This window comes from Rana temporaria, chromosome 1 (genome assembly GCF_905171775.1).
Source record: "Rana temporaria chromosome 1, aRanTem1.1, whole genome shotgun sequence".
NCBI classification, from domain to species: domain Eukaryota; kingdom Metazoa; phylum Chordata; class Amphibia; order Anura; family Ranidae; genus Rana; species Rana temporaria.
The window spans coordinates 236,963,699-236,985,363 of NC_053489.1; the positions used below are offsets into that span (position 1 = coordinate 236,963,699).

Genomic DNA, 21,665 nt, shown 5'->3' on the forward strand with positions numbered 1-21,665 from the left:
TACAGATGTTACAGAAAAAAAAACTGGTTGGCTTCCCTGCTCTCCATAAAACTGTAAAATGTGCATAAGCTGGAGAAAGACTTGGCAAGTATGGAAGGGTGGTTTTATATGCCTGCTTCATTAACTCTTTACTTGCTGTTTAGCCAGACTAGTTTGTAAGTGTTACAGTTTGACAGTTTCATATTTTTTTTAAATTGAAAAATAACAATTTAACTATCATAGATAAGCACTGGATTGGTATGTATTTTTTTTTATATAAATTCAGCTTATAGCCCAACTCCAGCAAAAAAAAAAAAAAAAAGATCACATTATAACGCGCTGGCATGGGGATTTGTCAAATCCCTATAATTGTATTTCCTTTAGCTCATAAGGGTCACATACAGACTCATATAATACCATTTTCATTGGTCTTTTTAGTTCATTTCACCAACAACTATCTAAGCTGGGTTGGTTTAAATAGACTGTGAAAATAATAGTGTATAGACAATCATTATCTTACTGTCAGTGGTCAGTCGTACTTTCATGGTGTAGGTTTAAACATTTTATCCTTTACCTTGTGGTTCTGGTAGGAAGTGACTGCTATAAATGCTGTTTCCGGGAAGACATGTGTACAGAAAGCAGTGTTCTTGGACCCAAATCCATTATTTTCATCTGCTTTAACTATGTGGAGCCGAGGCTGATATTTGTGCATGGAATTCAGGATGATCTACAAAAAACAGCCAGGACAGAAAGAAATTTCAGGTACAAAAAAACTACAAACTGATTTTAAATATCATATAAAAAGGTGCTACTGAATGTCGGTTTTAAGTGCCTTGCTCAGGCATAACCACTTGAAGAAATATTAGCTTTATTTTATGAATAAGACTTTCTGATATGATATTTAAAGTAGAACTCCAATTAACAAGAACATGTAATGTATATAACTGCAAAAAGAAGCCATTTTGTTATGCAGGCTTGTTAAAAATTACCTTTACATTCTACGGTCAGCTGTGATTTTCTGAAATGGCAATATAGATTTTATTGCTGACTTACAACCATAGGAACACTGCGGCTGATTTACTAAAACTGGAGAGTGCAAAATCAGGTGCAGCTCTGGAAAGCAACCTGCTTCCATGTTTTTTGTCAAAGCTTAATTGAACAAACTGAAGTCAGAAGCTGATTTTGTTCTCTATCGTTTTAGTAGATCAACCCCACCATCATTTCTTGCTACTGTGATTGGCTCACTGCTGTATTTCTCTTTATTCAACACAAGGACTGAACATTTGATCACGGTAGGTAAACTAATTTCCCCAAAAATCCCTGAAATTTATATTATGGCATTGTTTTATTTCTCATCTAAAGTAGACTTCAACTTTAAGTAAGCAAGCAGTGTGGCGTGTTTTAATATGCACATATGATGGTATGACCCCACAGCATTAATTAAAATTTGTCCCAGACGGATCAAGAGGGGAACCTAGGCTAAACAGCATGCATATGGAATAGAGAGCTGCTTTTAGATACGTCCTGCACCTGCTTATGAAAAAGGAACAGAAATACATGTTATTTTCCCTGAGGCTTCTTTGGACAACAAGCAGTCTTTGCATATGCACAGTGACTAACGTCATATACACGATAATTCTGGGATTTAGCCAGTGGCGGAAATGACTCTAGTTAATGGGCCACAGCAGTATTTTTGCAGTGAATGGCATGTCAACAGAATGATTCACCATAAGTACAATTACTGGCATGAGGGCAGAAGCCCTCTAGCACATGACACAGTGATAATATTACTGTATTACTATGCAATTAGATCCAATTTTTTGCCCACATCGGCTTCCTGGGTATCCTCAAAGCCTAACATAAGCAAAAACCCTGGTTTTACTTGTTTTTAGCTTTGGACAGGCATAGACATATCACATTTTTATTGTAGTCTGCATCTCCATTGGGTAAATTTGTCCTCTCACATCCTATTGGGGAAGGAAGTGATGAGAAATATCTGCAGCTAGGACATGGACTGCAACATAATAAAAAAAATTCAACACAATTTGAAAAGGTTAAAACCTTTCTCAGACTATTATTGCTGTCTTAGACTTCCTGTTCCAGTAATGACTGCTCCCCTAATGTTTTCTTCTGCTGACACAGGGGCAGGAAGTGAGGTAAAATCTCCTTAACGGGATCATGAACTGCAATACAAATTTATCAGGAGTATATACTTTTTTGGAAGTCTATCCAAAACAAGAAAAAATATTTTGGCTGGAGTTGGGCTTTAAGCCAAGCATTCATCCACTGACATGTCCCTTACATAGACCTAAATTGTGCAGTCCTTTTTCGTAGGATTCTATAAAAAAAATTCCCTTGACAATAGTCCTGTTGTGCAAATTAAATAATTTCAAAAGCATTTACAAGCATAAAGAACCAACATAGGTAATAAGGATTCGGGATAGATATTAACTGCTTATTGCACATTTGTTTATTCCATTGCCTTAAACTGTGCACAAACAGGTTGAAATGTAGCTGATTCAGCTGGAATGAGACACATTTCGATCTGTGTGTGGCCCTCCCTCTTTGACAGACCCATTCCTTAGTTTGGCTGCTCTTGAACAGTCTCGCTAAAAAACATCTTCAATCAACAGTCTGCAGTCAATGGCTGCAGAAACTGATCAATATATATTAAAACAGCAGAGGAGCCCCCACGGTCAGAATAAATAAAAAGCCCAGTGGGAAGGATTCATACATCCACCTTGCTTGTGTGGATGCATGAATCTAGAAGTTTTTTGGGTTTTTGCTTTCGACCAGCTCATTGTTGAAGGAAAAAAGCTAGCCCAGCTTTACAATATAATACTTTTGTGAGTGATTATGATACTATGAACTGATTTACTAAAGAAGTTCAGAATCTTAACTGAACAAAAAAAATGTGAAAACAGTCACTTCAATTATCCAGTCATGTGAAAAGCACATTTCTGTTTGCTTTATATACTCAACCATGTGTGCATGTTTTTCACATGACTGCATAATTAAAATAGATATAAGCACATTTTTTTCAGTAAAGATGTTCAACTTCTTTAGTAATTCAGTCCCTTTATATACAGCTATTCTGAAACTATGGGACACAGCTCCCTGGTGAGGCATGCTGCTGCCCTTGTAGAATGCATTCATTGTCCACAGACAACCACAGTGGACTCCCAGAGAACCCTGACTAGTTGACTGAGCTGGTGGCATTAGTTTTTGTCTTCCAACATCTCAGTATCTGAGTGCGAATGTAGTGGAATGCTTGCATGTTTATGAAAGGGTTGCAAAGACAGCATGTAGGTTAACACAAACAGTGAGGACAGAGTATGCACCATTTTGGACAGTAGTTGACCCAAATGGATAGAGGGTGGATATACAGAGTAGGTAGGCATTGGTGTGGACCAACTAGGGCAGTGATGGCGAACCTTGGCACCCCAGATGTTTTGGAACTACATTTTCCATGATTGTCAACTACACTGCAGAGTGCATGAGCATCCTGGGAAATGTAGTTCCAAAACATCTGGGGTGCCAAGGTTTGCCATCAGTGAATTAGGGTAAAATGTACACAGAGGACAGAATGGGAATATACAAAGTAAACAGAAAGTTCTTCTTGGGCATTTTACATGTTTTCAATGTTTCTGTTGAAATGCATGTGCATTTTACAGTAAGATCCAATGTAAGATTCATTGACTGCTACTACAGCACTTTTTGGCAGCCACCTTTTGAAAAAGCATTATGTTCTTGCCTGATACTTGAGTGCCCCAAGGTTCCTAAGTGCCAGCTTATGGCATCTAAACAGAGATGATAAGTAAAGACAGTTCAAACATGCAGAGGTCAGACCAGAGCAGACAGAGAATCAGACAAAGAAAGGTCAGAGTCAAACCAGCTGGTCAGATAGGGTACTGTGAGTGAACAATAGACTAGTCTAGAAAAACAAGAGGAGGCCACGGACAAGGCAGGATTCAAGAGAACTTTAAACAACTGCCTTACAGATGACTGATTTGTAACCAACTGCCCAATGTAGGGCACCACATATGACTGACCAGCTAAAACTTGCTGTCATACATTGAAACAGCCGAATGGGTTTCTTACCAATATATTTTCATTTGAAATTAATATAAAATGTGCATAGAATATACATTTTTTAATCCATTTAGGAATACTTTTAGTTTTCGACCATTGCTTACAAGAAATAAGGCCTTAGGTATCATCAGGAGTATCAAACGAGGCCCACGTGAAAGAAGGTAAACAACTGCTGCTTTAAAATATTATAATATTTGTAGAGTAAGTTTGGGCTTTATGTAGTATGCTAAAATGAAGCTGTTTTAAAAACCAAGTCCTCGATAACAGGCTGACTGGGCACAGGAGCAGTGCTTGAGAAAAAAGGTTCACTCTGATTCCTGGCAAGTTTGGTATTTGATCTGCCCAACCCAACCTGACTTTTGATTAACCATTTGGTACTTTATGCCTCCAGCCTCAACCTTCATTGTACTATTGGCCAAATGCTACCTGTCTCGATCCTTGTTTCTTCAGATTCCTCTAAATTTGGTCTTTGACCTTAAGTGTCCAATGGGGTAATCTGGAGACCCATGATCTAAGAAATGTATTCTATAATGCTCTGTGTAGAGGTTCCTGGTGGAAGTAGTTATTCTTTAAACATCACAGCTCAAGGAAGCCCACGCCTACCACTGGTGACATAGAAGGCCTATACTACCTATACTACCCATGATATCCTCATCATTAATTGTGCTCTTCATATACACAAATGCCTCACCCATTCAGTGTGAAAAGTGAAGCATATCTCTTCTAGCTAGTAAACATTTCATGATAATGACACTTCCACTGTCTGTGTGTGAACATGTAGAAATTGTGTTACTAAAGAGTGCAGAAAATATATATTTTTGTCAGATTTATGAGGGAATTCAAATTTAAAAAACCGAACGTGTGCATCCGTGACAGCCGAACAATCACCAAGAAAGCGTAAACAATTTAGTGTTTTCTGCACATTAAAATACATGTGTAGCTCTTTTTTTTATATAACACTACAAATGTAATGTTTTTTTTTTTCCAACAAATGTAATTTTAAGTATTTATTTTACTGTATAAATCTCACTCAACTTTAAAGATTTTTTTTTACATCTCACCTTCCACCCTTGAAGGGTTAAGTGGTGTCATCTAACAGTCTGATTTAGACTGTAAAGATTTCCATTCCCGAATAGGAAAATCTATAAACTTTACAGAACCTGGAAGAATAACCATTTTAAGGGGCCAGGAGCCAGCTTTCTAAGGCAGGCACACAAGTTAGGCATCATACCATCTGATTCAGGCAGTTCTATGAAGTAAAAAATAAGGAAGATTTTACAGGCTTCAAAATATAGTGGGTGTTAACTCTCACTGCACTTTTTCAGGAGACATACTTAAGAATTTTTCTGCACACCCTGGCCTGAGAAGATTTTTAATTCTTGTACTAAACCATATTGGCCCTTTTGGAAACACTATGAACTTTAAGGGTGACCAGCTGTGCATAGTAATCATTGTCCTGTATATGGTGCATAAATTAGCTAGCATCGCATAGGATCTGGTGGGCTCAGAGGTTCCGTTTGATCTTCTATACATATCATATTCTGTTCATCTTTACTTATTAAAGCTTATCTAAACCCAAAATTGAAATTTCAAAGAATGATTGATTTCTCTCCATTACAATGATGACTATATTTAATTTTCTTCTTAAGGATTGCAGTGTCTGTAATTATACCTAGTGATCCTGCAAAAAGTAGCATTTTCATGCACTTCTCTTATAGGCTGAAAATGCTTACTCAGCATGTCTCTATGCAGGATTTAGTTCTATTTTACCCCCCCAAAAAAAATATTTTCCTTTTTCTGATTAATAGCGGCTTATAGCACAAGGCAAATCTTGAGCTGGTTTTGACAAGCCAGGACAGGCATTGGTTTCTCCTGCCCCACACTGTTTCCAAAACAGTGGAGCTGTCATTAAAAAGGTTCATGTGGAACTTACTCTTCCCCATTAGGCAAGTAAGTTGTCACCCCTGCCTCATTGGAATTAAACAGGTTTTATAATTTGACTCTTCTCTCCTAACTTAAATACATATATATGTATTGTGTTGGATGCTTTCTAGGAACAGACCAATACATGCGGAACTGCCTTGAAGAGGCAGGAATCTGCAAAACATGTTGGCATTCTCTGCATATCCAAAGCATCTTTTCAACTACTTGTATTAAGTATCAATTCATGGTCCTATTTACATCACTATGTGATTTTTATCTGATATTTTTAATAAAATTCTTATATTTTCTTAACTTTGTTATTCTTAATGTGCTCACCTTGATAACAGACGTATACACATCCAAGTAAAATCCCATCACCTTAGAGGGAGTGGTATCTCCCCCTCATTTTTCTTTTAACTTAAATAAATGTTATCTACAATAATTTGATAAATATAATAATGGTTGCATAGTTTTCTTCATAAACATGTTGAATGAAAATGAGCAATGACAGCTTTGGAAATTGCAATTAATTTCGATCATTCTGGAGCTGCAAGTTGCAGACTATAGATATGACAGAGCTTTTATTGGAAATATAGTATTGGAACTGCCACTGCTTATGCAGCCAAAGTCAGACATCAGCTGAAGTCTAAAGCTGGGTACACACGGGCCAAATATAAAATAAAATAAAAGAAACAGCCAACGTTCAGCCCATGTGTATTTCGGTCTGCCTGTCAGAAACTGGCCATTTGGCCGACTTCTGTCGGATGAACCTGCTGGAAAAACAGCAGCGGTCTGACTCCCGATCAGCGCTCTCAGCCAATGGCAGCGAGCGCTGATCGGAGTGTTCTGGCGGGGGGCTCGTCGCCCTGAGAGAACATAACAGCTCAGCGGGGGAGATTGCTGTGCTAATGTTGGATAAAAAAGTACAGTGGCTCTGACCAGGTTTTTTTTATGCAACCCGCAGGGTAGTGTAGTAGTGTGTACCAGACTTTAGGCAGGACATACATTATGCATTATGACATACATTATGCAATTTATTTTCCTTCAACCACGGGTTGAAGGAAAGAAAATTGCCTGATTACCCCATAAAACACAGTTTTATTAATAAGGGAATCCCTCCCAAAGTGCTATTGTGCTCTGCCAGCATTCCCCACTGGCAGAATACAATGATCACTGCCAGCTTCTATACCTATCTGCAGTGATAGGGCAACACAAAAAATATTGTGGTTGTACTGAAGTTGATCACTGGAACAACTTCAGTACAACCAGCCTGCCCATTGACTGACAGAAATTTGGCCAGTTCTTGATGAACAAGTTGGATTTTGATTTGTCTATGGCTGGCTTAAAGTGGTTGTAAAGATAGAAGTTTTTTTTTTTTTTACCTTACTGCATTCTGTTACACAGACACAGGGTAGTTATACTACATCAGTAAGGTCTATCTTAGGTAAAAATGTCAAAGAAGGCTCTTTTGAATAAGCACAAAGAAACGGACAACGTTGTGGACTGTAGACGCAGTGGTCGGTCAAGCAAACTTAATGCAGATGAAAGACAAATCATGCTTACTTCCCCTAGAAATCGGAAGATGTCCAGCAGTTCCATCAGCAAAGAACTGTCAGAAACTAGTGGGACACAGATATACCCATCTACTGTCCAGGGAAGTGAATGTCCTCAGGTAATAGTGAAGCATGGTGGAGGTTCCATACAAGTTTGGGGCAGAATTTCTGCAAATCAAGCTGTAGATTTAGTCAGGAAGGATCAACGATGCCCTCAATGCTGAGAAATACAGGCAGATATGTATCCATTATGTCTTACCATCAGGGAGCTGTGTGATTGGCCCCAAGTGTATTTTGCAGCAGGACAATGACACCAAGCATACAGCCATTAAGAATTATCCTCAGCATAAAGAAGAACATGGAGTCCTGGAAAAGATGGTTTGGCCCCCACAGAGCCCTGATCTCAACATTTAGTCTGTCTGGGATTAAATGAGGAGACAGAAGGATTTGAGGCAGCCTATATCCACAGAAGATCTGTGGTTAGTTCTCCAAGATGTTTGGAACAACCTACCTGCCGAGTTCCTTCAAGAACTGTGTGCAAGTGTACCTAGAAGAATTGATGCTGTTTGAAGTCAAAGGGTGGTCACACCAAATATTGATTTGATTTGGATTTTTCTTCTGTTCATTTATTTTCCATTTGGTTAGTTGATAAAAACAAAACTATTAACACTTCTATTTCTGAAAGCATTCTTATAGCATTTTTTTCACATCTGCTTTTAAAAATTGTAATTGCTAAATCAGATAATATTGGCAGATATAAATTTCCAAGTCCACCTTTAGGCTTGGTTCAGGTAGCAAACAAATACCTGTATGGCCAGTTTACCTACTTCATTTTTGTTAAGAATTACATTTATGGTCCTTACTGTTACTAAACCCAGGACCCTGCATTTACTATATCTGGTCTCTCACAGTACACAGAACAAGTGCAATTATTTTAGTAAATATAAACTGCTAAATACCTTTTCTCATCAGCAGTATAAAGCAGTCTTATGATTTCTATCAGTGTCTCTCCGACACCCCCCACCTCTGGCCACATGCGGTATTGCGTGCAATAGAAGTCGCTTTGATATTCGAGTGCTTTGAATTACAAGCATTCTCCTGGAACAGATTATGCTCGTAATCTAAGGTTCCGCTGTAAATATATTTTTCATTTAGGAATTCTGATTGAGTATATTGCTCCCTTTGAGTTTACCGGTGATAACAGTAGAAAGAACAGGTTTGAAAATAGGGAAGTGAAACCATTGCCCTTGCACTAGGAAGTGGTGCAGACTGTATTCCCCAAATATATGTCTATGCACACATCAAGTACATGTTTGAGAGAGAAAATAGTGCTTTTCATTTAAATTCGAAAGCTATGTATTTTGCCTGCTAGAGGAGCTGGCGTCAATAGCAGGCAGGTCTCGCCAACCCCTTCAACAAGGGAGACATCCTAATTCACAAGGCTCCTCTCATCCCAGTGGCTTAACCAAATTCCTTTGACATGTAGGTAACTTGCAGGCCTCAGCGGTGAATGATCTAATGGGTTTTAATTTCATTACAGTGACTCTAATTGAGAGGCTACTGCTGCACTTTTGCACTCGGGGGGTATTCTACCATACTCCATAGTCTCTTCTCACAGTAGGGGCACGGCTGTTGCCCTTTGCTTATACCCCACCCCCAGTCTTCAGCCTCACCTCCCACCACTAAACTGCAAGAATCTATACGCTACGTTAAACTGTTCCTTTATAGCTTCTCTCCTTTCATCTATTATCAATATATTTTACTGCTTCATTTACTCGCTCTATAGCGGCCATAGAGTATAGTTCACATCAGACTGATTTTTTTTGCTGAACAATATCAGGAAATTGGGACTGGTAATACACAAATCTACAAATCATCCCATTGACAACTAAATTATTTATTAACAAATAATCATTTTTTTCTGTTCAGTTAGTGTCATTATTTGAAATGTTATACTTTGTTAAGAATTTGTAAAGAGAAAAAAAACAAGCATTTTTATACTTACCTGCTCTGTGCAATGGTTTTACACAGAGCAGCCTCTTCTCGGGTCCCCCAGCCTGCACTCTGTGTACCCTCATAGCACAGCGTTTTCTATGGGGGCACTTTTGCATCCTCATTCCCAAGCCAGCGCTTTCTGTCCATAGGGCACAGAGAGTGCGGCTCAGCCCTTCCCCATGCTCCTGCCTCACTAGCTGTGATTGACAGCACCAGGACCCAATGTTTCCTGCTTCTGCATCTCAGTCAATGAGACGTGAGAGACCCGGGAGAGTTTTGGCTCTCGTGAAAATCTCTGGATGGAGATCGGGCATAGAATTGATGAAGGTAAAAAACCTTCAGACATCACAACCACTTCACAGCGATTCTTTGCCCTGTTTGCTGACCTAACTGCTGACTTTTCATAAAAGGACACTCACCAGTCCAGGGATCCAGCATCATCCCCACCCAAACCAGTTCTTCGCCAGTCTTTGGATCCCAGATGCCGGCATGTGCACTGTGGGCAGCCAGCTGTGATTGTTTCCAGCTGCATAACCAGCCGCCCACTGCGCATGTAAATGGCCTTGCAGCCTTCTGGGACCTGTGACGTGCCCCAGAAGGTTGTGGGCAGGGGAGGGAGGGAAAAGAAGAATTTCAAGTGATCCGACCAGAAGTGGGAGCGGGTACCTGTCAACCCCCCCCCCAAAAAAAAAGTGCCAAATATAGAAGAGGAGTGGGGCATAAAGCAGATCTTCCCTCTTATGCTGGCCATACATGGTCGAATTTCGAAATCATTTTCTTTTTTAAAATCAGAACATTTGTGCGTTTTGTGATCCGATGGTGCCACCATTGATTTCGAAACTTGACCCACCAAGCCTTCAGTTTCACCTCATGTTGCTACAGAAAATAATTTTTGTGTCTGGAAATCTTCTTTTCTTTCAGGGAATTTTCTTTTCTTGCACATGCGTATTTCTTTTTTCGATTATATTTCTCACGCGATTCTCCCATCATTGATTAGAAAATAGTTTGTTTTTCAAAAAATTGCCAACATGTCCGATTATTAAAATTCAATGGCCGCACGAAAATCGTCTGTTGCTGCAGCCCACTAATGGTGCGAAATATGAACGAAAATTCTTAGATAAGATATTTAAAAGAAAAAAAAAAAAGATTTTCAAAAGAAAATTCTTTCAAAATTCGACCCATGTATTCGGGCCTGCCTTGGGGTGAGGTTCTGCTTTAAAGTGATGCTACATTCTAGTTAAAAAAACATATTCAAGTACAATATTCTCAAAAAGTACCTTCTATTGCTCTCAGACTCCTCTAATTTTTTAATATACTATAATCTGATTTCCTGTTAGAGCATGGGTCTTCAAACTACGACCCTTCAGTTGTTCAGAAACTACAATTCCCATCAGGCCTTGTCATGTCTGTGAATGTCAGAGTTTTACAATGCCTCATGGGATGTGTAGTTACGCAACAGCTGGAGAGCCGTAGTTTGAAGATTCCTGTGTTAGAGAGTGGCTACTTGTGTTCTCCATTGTCTCCATGTAGAAATATAGCCATTCTCTCTTGCTCCTTCCTGAGAAAGACTAGGGATTATGGACTATGGGACATAGAGTAATGCACGTGACCGGAACAAATTTGCTTGTTCCAAACAAAGAGGGGGGGAAAGGAGAGATTTTGGAACTCACTGAAGACGTTATACGGAGGAAGCAAATAACAGTATTGCCCTGTACACACGATCGGTTCATCTGATGAAAACGGTCTGATGGATTTTTTCATCAGATATCCGATAAAGCTGACTTTCATCAGTCTTGCCTACACACCATCGGTTAAAAAAACTATTGTGTCAGAACGCCTGACGTAAAACACAACGACATGCTGAGAAAAATTAAGTTCAATGCTTCTGGGCATGCGTCGACTTGATTCTGAGCATGCGTTGATTTTTAACCGATGGATTTCCCCACAGACGATCGTTTTTTTAACCATCAGATAATTTTAAAACAGGTTCTAAGTTTTTTCACCGATGGGAAAAAAACTGATGGGGCCCACACACGATCGGTTCGTCTGATGAAAAAAGTCCATCAGACCATTTTCATCAGACAAACTAATCGTGTGTACGCGGCATTAGACATGATTTCATGAAAAGTAGATTATGGGGACATACAGTAGTAGATATGTGGGAGTTATTTTTGGAGAATAAGGATATTGTTTAGTGTCAGTTCAACTGCTAAAAGTCTAAATCAGTCATGCAAAATGCAAAGACAATGCCTGGACTGAAATCTGACGAGCAAGAAACTAAACTACATAGGTGTGTTTATATAGGTGAAAGAGATCAGATGGGTGCCAGCAATGTTTGTCCTTAAAGGAGTTGTAAAGGAAATTTATTTGTTTTGCTGAAATGACTGTTTACAGGGTATAGAGACATAATAGTTAACTGATTCCTTTTAAAAATTATTAAAAATAGATAAAAATCAATCATATAATGTACCTACAGTTTCAGTTTCGTTTTTGCATGCTTTTTTCTGCTCTGTGATGTACGGAGACACAGAGCCAATACAGGGCAGTGATGGTTTGTAAAATGAAACTGATTGGTGTTGAGGGGTTTTAGACACACAGTAATCACACCTCCTTGATTAGTGACCACAGAGAGAAAGCTCCCATGACTTTTTTCATCAGGAAACAGACAACCAGTAAGTGTTCAGAACAGAGAAGGATTAGAGCAAAAACGAACAATGAGGACATGAAACCAGGACTGCAGTAAGGTAAAGGAAGCTATTTAACTAAAAAAAAAATTCCTTTAGTGACCCTTTAAAGCAACCAAGAGGTGGAGCAATGGCATGAAGTCTACAGAACTACAGTACAGTCATTGTTTTATTTATATGCGGTTATCGAGCACAGTAGAGGTAGGTGAATCACAAGTGCATACCTCCCAACATTTTGAGGTGGGAATGAGGGACACCTACTAGCAAACGTAGGCACCTATACACTAGGGTAAACGCTATCTTCTCACCCTGCTGCTGTGAGTTTGAAGATTGTTTGGGTCTATTTTAGACTCCGTTAGTGTTCCAGGGGACTTTAGACTGGGACGTGGGCAGGACGTGATCTGGGATCATTATACCAGAGGTACCTGGGCTCACCTACCCCCGTCCATCAGGGACTGAGGAACACTCAGACGCACACCTTACTGGTATAGATATAGGCAGCCAAGGAGGGTCTATACCCACGAGATGACTTGGTTCATTTGAAAGGAAGAACCACTACTGCATTACTCTTCATGTATGGCCCCTGATGACGGTCTACTTCCAGAAACGCATCGGGCATTCATCCATCATCCAATAGGAGAGTTTTTTTGTCTAGGTGACACACCCAGTGTGGCATGTGCTGTTTTAACGTTTGTTTTTTTGTATATTTGTCTTTTATATGTACATTGGACGCTTGTGACGTGTACTATCACCAAGTACCATTGTGTATGCCTGCCTTTAATAAACCTTTTCCACCTAGGGGGAGTTGTCTTCTTTTTTGTTTACTAGCAAACGTATGTAGGCATAGGACAAGCCTCCTGCCACACCCCCTTAAAGGAGAATTAACCCCCCAAAAATGTTAATTAAAGCCACAAGGGCTTTTTTTTAACCACAACTCTTCCTTTATATTGGCTTTTAAAATTTACAAATGCAGCCATTTAGAATTTGGATGAAAGGTTTAGCACTGGGAAACACTTTTTAAAAGATAAAAAGTGCATTTTGTATACAACTATATAGATAAGCCCAAAATGAGGGACAAGTGAGGGGAAAAGAGGGACAGAGGGACAGTCCATTGAAATCAGGGACAGTTGGGATCTATGCAGGTTTCCAACAAAGTGCATTACTTAGCAAATCTCATGGCAAGTAAAATGTGTTTTATCATTGCATTGGCTGTGTGGTTGGAGTTGTCCTTTAACATAAACTTAGCTATCACATGGCTAGATAAAATGCATTTGAGAACTTTTTCTTTTATGTTTGCTAGTAAAGTAATACCACAGCCAAGTGACATAATACTTTTTTTGATGTCTGAATGATCAGTCTAGTTTTTATACTAGCTAAGTGGGAGCAAATGTTAGATGTGGCACATGAATAGTCACCATTTTTCAAGAGCATGTTTGAAATTTTCTAAAGTCATAAAACCAGAATAAACAACTTAAAATACTCAATTACAGAAAAAAAAAAGACAAAAAAAAATACTATGCTAAGCTTTGCCAAGACGCTGTATATACGCAGCTGTCTCGTTACCTTTTTACATGTCCATAATTTTACAATATACTGAAGAGATGTAAGTTTAAACCTAATTATACATGCTCTGTAGTGCGTCAAGTTATTTTCAAGATTGTTGTTTTTTTATTATAACGATTTTTCGGCTGTAGCCTACACCTCTCCCTAAATTTTTACAATGCATTGCAGTCACACAATATTGTGCATTATACATCCTGTTAATACATACTGTACATATACTTATTATGCTATTTGTTTTACATAATTTTTTTGTCCCTTTTTATACATATATACTTTTAAAATAGATGAATGACAGCTGTAATAAAGACTTCAGATCACAACTTAATATCCAACCATCATCTAAAGTGTTTGATCAGCTTAACAGGATACTTGCCTGCCAACTTTCCTTTTTTTTTTTTTCTCCCTCTTTTTTTTAACTGTGAGATTTCAGAGAAAAACTATGCACACATTATGCAAAATGCACCACATGTTCAACTTTGTGCTCTGTACAGCAAAAAGTGGATATAAAGTGTTTTAAAACCAAGAATTCTGCAAAAGAAAAATAAAGCTTTTTTTGTGAAAAGTAGTAAACTGTAAGTACGAGGCTTTGGTTTAGGTTGGCTACTCCAAAGAAGACGAATGTGCTCTGGCAAAACAACAAGTGGCAAGTGTTTGTATAATTTCCCCCTGCCGTGCCAGTATTCTGGTTAAAAAGTAAGAGTAGTACAAATTATTTTATCCCAGTCGATTGCTACATTTCAGATGAGCATGTGTAGAATCTTGCTTTAGCAAGTACATACATTTACGTTACATCTGAATATTCGTTTTTTGATTAAGACAAACTTTATATGATGATATTATTGATTGGTTATGCATTATACTATTGGTTTAAAGTATACGTAAACCCTAACAATGAACTTGTGGCCTTGTGTTGGATAATCCGACCGTGTGTATGCTCCATCAGACAATTATTGGCTGAATTAACGACAACAAAAGTTGGCTGTTCATGCTTACGAACTGTTGGACAATAAATCTGTCACGTCGTTTTATCCGATCGTGTGCACAAGTCCGCCAAACTAAAATCCAAAGTGCAAACATGCATGCTCGGTACCAATGCTAATAATCAGACAACAATAGCAGAAGTTTCCCAAAGGGTGATGGTAAGAGCTGAAAAACCATGTGGTTTGGTGAATGTTGGCTGAAAATGTTGTGCCATGTGTAAGCAGAACAAGTTCACAGCCAACGCCCTTCAGACCAAAATCCACGGAAATGTCTGATCGTGTGTACAAGACTTTATTTTCTAACTTCTAGACTGCTAAATACCTGCGCAGGCTCAGAATAAAGTATGAGACGGGAGCGCACCTTCGGTAAAAGTAGCGTTCGTAATGGAGATAGCACATTCATCACGCTGTAACAGACTGAAAATCGCAAATCGTCTCTCACCAAACTTTTACTAACATGTGGTAACACGAGATTAGCAAAAGCAGCCCCTAAGGGTGGCGCCAAATTAATGGAACTTCTCCTTTATAGCGCCGTCGTACGTGTTGTACGTCACCACGTTTGAGAACGACGAGATTTTGTCTTGACAGTGTGTATGCAAAGAAAGCTTGACAAGATTCTCAACAAGCCTAACAAGGAACTCGTCAAGGAAAACAACGTTTCATTTACAACGAGATTCTCGGTCGTGTGTACGAGGCTTTAGTACTGACACTTTGGTACATCAGGCTTTCTATATGTAAGACAGCAAGGTGTTCCCAGATAAAAAAAAAAAACTCTGTCTTCTTGTATCTCTCAGATGAGATTTCACCACTGCAGGTCCCAGTTCTGCGCTCCTTCATTGAGAAAAAAGCCTCCTGCTCTAACTGATAGAATTTTGTTCTTCCTGCGGCAATTTCTAGAAAGAAGAATGAAAGAGGAAGAAACAGACTCTTTCATAATAGTAAGAATAGGCTGGCAGATCTGGAAAATAAATGTTGAAATATTTTCCATTTTAATCCAACAGTATCTCCCTAAAAGTGTAAAATAATGTTCAAAAGCACTGACGATAATTTTTGATGCATTGACTGTTTACTTATGAAAATGTTGCTTAAGAAACTATAATCACTGCTTTGATGTTAATGTAGTTGTTTACACCTGGGAGCACTCTCTTCACTCTCTTCACTCTCTTCACCATAACCTGATCTTAGACTGCACTCTGTCACAGGAAGACATAATAGTCTCTGGTGGCCGCAGGAGGCCATACACAATGGCACCGTTCCATGTGCTGATTGCACCTTAGCATAGATGTCTTGTGTCTGACTCATATCCAACCTTTAGAAGGCTGTCAATATGTGCTGACAGCTGCAGCCATGTAGATACCAATAGTGTCTACAGGTGACCCAAGACACAGCTTGAGTTGAAAATTCTTCACCAATCACATTAAAACAGGAAAATGAATGTGATTGTTAATTTATGTAGTAAAAAATAATCAACTATAAATAAATCTACTACACTAAAGCAATCAGTCCCCCCAAAGCACTTGTCATGAATATGCAGCGGTTTACTAACTAAAGCCGGTGGGCTTGATTTACTAACAGAAAATAGGCTGTTCCCTTTGCAGGGGAATTTTCACTTTGCAAAGAATACCCAATCATCTGCAAGGAAAAGAAAAGAAACAGTTTTTTTACTTGCACATTGCACATTGGATGATGGAAGGCAACAGAGCCTATCATTCACTAAGCTAAGGGAAAACTCCTCTGCAAAGTGAAAAGCCTATTTGCCTTCAGTAAATCAACCCCTACAATTGTGCTGAATAATCTAAAGGCCCGTACACACGATCCAATTTTATGGCCATAATTGTCTGACGGACGTGTTGTGTCGGATAATCCGACCATGTGTATGCTCTGTCAGACAATTGTTGGCTGAATTAATGACAACAAAAGTTGGCTGTTCATGCTCACCAATTGTCTGGCAATAAATCTGTTACGTCGGTTTATCCGATCATGTGTACGCAAGTCCATCCAACTAAAATCCGAAGTACAAACATGCATTCTCGGAACCAATGCTAAACATCAGACAACAATAGCAGAAGTTGCCCAAAGGGTGGTGGTAAAGAGCTGAAAACCACGTGGTTTGGTTGAAAATGTTGTGCAGAACAAGTTCATGGCCAACGCCCTTCGGACCAAAATCCACGGAAAAGTCTGATGGAAGTCTGATCTTGTGTACGAGGCGTAAGACTATAATACATATGGTTATGCCCATTTTGAATAAATAAATGCAGAGCTTAGGTAAAGGCTGTGCTCAGAGCTTCCTACTACTGAGTAAAATATTTAGATGCTCCTCCCAAGATCTCCTGCTCTCTAGCTCCCTTGTCACCTCATCCCATGCTCGCCTTCAGAACTTCTTCCGAGCCTCTCCCATCCTCTGGAATGCTCTACTCCAATCTGTCCGACTTTCTCCTACTTTGTCTACTATCAGACTATCCCTGAAAACTCATCTCTTTAGAGAAGCCTATCTGGCCCCCATCTAACTGTACATTTATTTTCACCATCAGCGCCTCCCCACAGTTATTACCTCTTGTATCTCCTGACCTTCTCTCTTAGGCTGACCATACACCATACAATTTTCTTATTCAATTTCCCTTAGATTTACCTTCAACTGTGTAGTAGAAGGGCCAGCCTGATTGCACACAAATTGAAAGTGTTTAGATTTTACCTCATATTATAGGGTTTTGGTAAATCTAAAGGAAATCTATAGAAGAAAATCGTCAGCCTTAGATTGTAAGCTCTAACGAGCAGGGCCCTCTGATTCCTACTGTATTAAAGTGTATTGTATTTGTACTGTCTACCCTCAGGTTGTAAAGCACTGCGTAAACTGTTGGCACTATATAAATCCTGTATAATAATAATAATAATGGAAGACACAAAAATACGTTGTTCATTCATTGTTGAATACATGATAATGGAAGAACAAGTGCAAATAATAATCAAAATGCTTATGTTGTTTTCGGATACTTTATGCTTATAGGCAATTCATACCCAGCTTGGTTTGAAGCTAACAAGATTCAGGGATCAATGAACTATAAAATCCTGAATTACTTTATTTGGTCAGATTAGATGCCTATTTAATAAAATCTTAGCCAATCAGATGGATACCATATCACACTTGAATGTGCCATCCAAACAGATTCTCTATCTCTGTACATTCCACTTCTAGTACGACTGCCTAAAACGAATGTTAACCATTGCTCTTCAAAACTGCGCACCTTGGACTTGTCACATTTTTCACATCTTAAAGAGTAATACAGAATGCACCAGGGGTGCAAGGGTTAAAGTAGACAAGATATGTCGAAATGGAATTTCCAGTCATACTAACGGATACTGATAGAATTTGCCCTGTTGTCTTATGATAAATATACAAGCTCAAAGCAGGACTTATCTGTAGAAGCCTTTGAAGAGTGACTTAACCCCTGCAGGAGTGACTGAGGTTTGGAAGAAGCTGCTTGCAACTTCCATCCGGCCTCATGTTGCCCTCTGCTCTCCTCTCTGCTTAGATCTCTTTGTCTCTGGAACTCCTTATCCAATAGTGGATGTGAGCTGGATTTGATCCTTTGTTTATTACTAGTGACGTTTCTTTGTTCATCTGAATTAAGAAGCCGAAGTCAGTTGAGCTAATGAGGGTTATTTGCTAACTCCTTTGTCCGCAGGAGAGCATTCAATTGAAACACTTGACGCTACTGTTTGCTCTTAAATCTATTAGTGTCATTGTAATATTAATAAAATCATCAATATGAACACATTGTAATCCACATATTCATAGTGATATGTAAATCATGTAACTGAATTGGCCATATTCTAATAGCAATATAAACATAATAAAAATCATACATATACAATTGAAGATCCCAAAGCCCTACATCGGATGTTTTCATCCCACACTGTAAAAGCTCTTAGGTATCAGAAGATAATATATATATATATATATATATGTATATCTATATATATATATATCTATATATCTATAGATAGTTATATATCTATCTATAGATATATATCTATATTTATATCTATATATATATATATATATAGATATAAATATATCTATATATATATTTAAATAGTCTGCTGTATACAGGAAACAAACCTTAATTGCACAGGCCTACGTTGTACCTTGTCAGCACTAGTGGAGCTGCCATAGGTAGGGGACTTAAGTCTCTACTGAGCCCACACTGCTGTAGCCCCCTGTGCCATCTGTAGGAAATCAGAGACATCTGCAAGCTAAGCTTATTTTCCTTGCACGTGATTGGGTACTCTTTGCAAAGTGAAGCTTCACCGCATTTAGTAAGCTCTGGAACAACTGCACTTGTGGAGGGCAACTGCACAGTCTATTTGCCTTTAGTAAATCAACCCCAGAGTCGCATTCCTCTAAAATAATGTATACATATAAAAATATCTGTTTTCATCATTTAAAAAAGGCCAGTACCCTGGGGCACCAAGCTCAACAATTTTAAAATGTTAATTTTTACTTTTTTACTTTATTTTGTTTCCCTCTATGCCATCTCTGAGCAATCATGGCTATAGTCAGTAAGAGATCTGTAGGAGAAGAGTGTGCCTGGGGAATTGAAGAGAGTTGTAAGACTCTTTGTAGTTCATTAAGTTAAGCCATATCTGTTTTCTCTTGTTTGGAGGTCAGTGCACATATAAACTAGTCTTGCTTACAAAGGAAACTGTAGGCTGCATCCAATAGAGTGCTTTCATGCTGACAGCGCCCGGGCATCAGCGGTAAAACGCTGCTATTTTTAGCAGCGCTGTACCGTAGTTTTTATGGCGTTTTTTAGGTGCTAGCGGGGCGATTTTAATCCCCACTAGCAGCCGAATAAAGGGTTAAAAGCGCCCGCATTGATTTCAATGGGCAGGGGCGCTTTAGGAACGTTGTATTCACCGCTCCAAAAGTGCTGCAAAGAAGCTGCTTGCAGGACTTTTTCTGATGCCCTGCCAGCGCAGCGCCTCAGTGTGAAAGCACTTGGGCTTTCACACTGAAAATGCATACGAGGCTTTTTTCAATGCTCTTTACAGGCAATATTTTTAGTGCTAAAACGCCTGAAAAACGCCTCCAGAGGTCTTATAGCTGTAATCTTCTAAAAAAATAATCACGACACAAGGGGTATGAAGCTTGTAGAAAAGGTTGCCCTCCGACTCACCATAGATAACCCGTTTAATTTTTGTTCACATAACAGGATGAATAAAAAAAAAAAATTCTTCCATTCAAACAATCAAGGTGGATAGAGAATTACCAGCGCTAAGATATTGTATTCTAAAAGTGAGAACTCTCCACTGTCAGAATATTCTGATCAGTGGCTGCAGCTGCTGATTGAGAAACATTTTCCAACAAGCCTCTGTCAAGCTTAACAGGCAACACATGGGGGTTATTTACTAAAAACTGGAGTGCAAAATCTGTTGCAACTCTGCATAGAATTCAATCAGCATTTTTTGAACTATCATTAACAAACGTAATATGCAAAAAAAAAAATTAAAACCATAATCTAAAATGTTCCTGACAAAACATGCAGCCAAACATTTGGTGTTAATCCCAACAATTCCAACAAATTGCAATTTATTTATCTACATTCGTTTGATGGGGGAAAAAAAAATCATGGTTCGTTAGCAAAGAGTGAGTAAAGGGTTAAAGGTTTCACTTCTTGCAGCTTTGTACATGTGAAGCGATATCTCCATGTGAAAGGCCCAGGAACTTCAAGGTTAAATCCAAAGTCACTCTCTCTTATCTGCATACTCACAAGCAGTTTTTAGCAGATAAGTGCACAGCACTATTAACAGCCCCTCATCCCTGCCTCTGTGTTCTACTTTGAACAAATAAACACTGTTTGGTGATGTAATCATTTTTGTATTATGCACTGAATACTAATTTATTTTGTTTCCCACAGATGTGACATTGGTTTTCCAGTCTACAGTAAATAAAAAAAAAAAATTTCCCTGCACAGACTTACAAAAATAATTACTTTGCGTACAAAAGGTATAGAAATGGATGCTTATACTGTCATGTGTAAGTTGTGATGTGAACAGGGCCATAAGTCGAGCAGTAAAAAAAAAAAAAAATTGCACAGTGCTCCCTCGCCAACTTACGGAAGCCATTATCAGGCTATAGATAAAATATTCTTCCTTGGATCCAGAGATCTTTGCCAATTGCAGACCAGTGTCAAACCTCCCCTTTTTACGAACAGTGATTGAGAATGCAGTTGCTAACACGCTGAAAGCCTGGCTGTCAAATAAAATCTTTGACAAATTTCAATCAGGTTTCAGGAAAAAAAAAAACAGTACAGAGACAGCATAATGAGCTAGAGACAAGGGAGAAGGTTCCATCCATGATCTTTCTGCTGCATTTGGACCTGTAAGGTTGATTTACTAAAGGCAAACCAACTGCCCGCTTTTCAAGGGAAATTGCACTTTTAAAAGTAACTTTCGCTAGAGTTTAATGAGGGGCAGTCCTTTGACTTCCATCATACAGTCACGTGCAAGCAAAAATATTGTTTTATTTCATTTTCCTTGCACATAATTGGGTTTTCACCAAATTCACTAAGCTCTGGGGAAAATTGCAAAATGAACAGCCTATTTGTCTTTAGTAAAGCAACCCCCATGGACCATAAAATCGTACTGGATCCTGCCAATTACAACCAATGTCCAACTGAATACAGTTGCTGAAAGTTTGGCTGTCAAATAAAATCTTTGACAAATTTCAATCTGCGTTCAGAAAAATTAAATAAAAACACATTACAGAAACAGCACTGGTCTGCCTATTAAATAACCAATTGATGGCTGGAGACAAGGGAGAATGCTCCATCCTTCTTCTACATTTAAGACGGTGGACCGTACCATTTTACTGAATCACTTGAAGTGATTCTAAA

The 21,665-nt window shown here is 38.7% G+C and overlaps 1 protein-coding gene across 2 annotated transcripts in view; it reads right to left on the reverse strand.

Moving 5' to 3' along the window:
* Positions 1-21,665, reverse strand: part of TBX5 (T-box transcription factor 5) — an 89,655-nt gene that overhangs the window by 18,977 nt on the left and 49,013 nt on the right. For both annotated transcript variants that reach the window (XM_040351911.1, XM_040351912.1), the window contains one exon: positions 554-706. In XM_040351911.1, the coding sequence (XP_040207845.1) occupies positions 554-706 (153 nt within the window). The remainder of the gene's footprint in view (positions 1-553; positions 707-21,665) is intronic.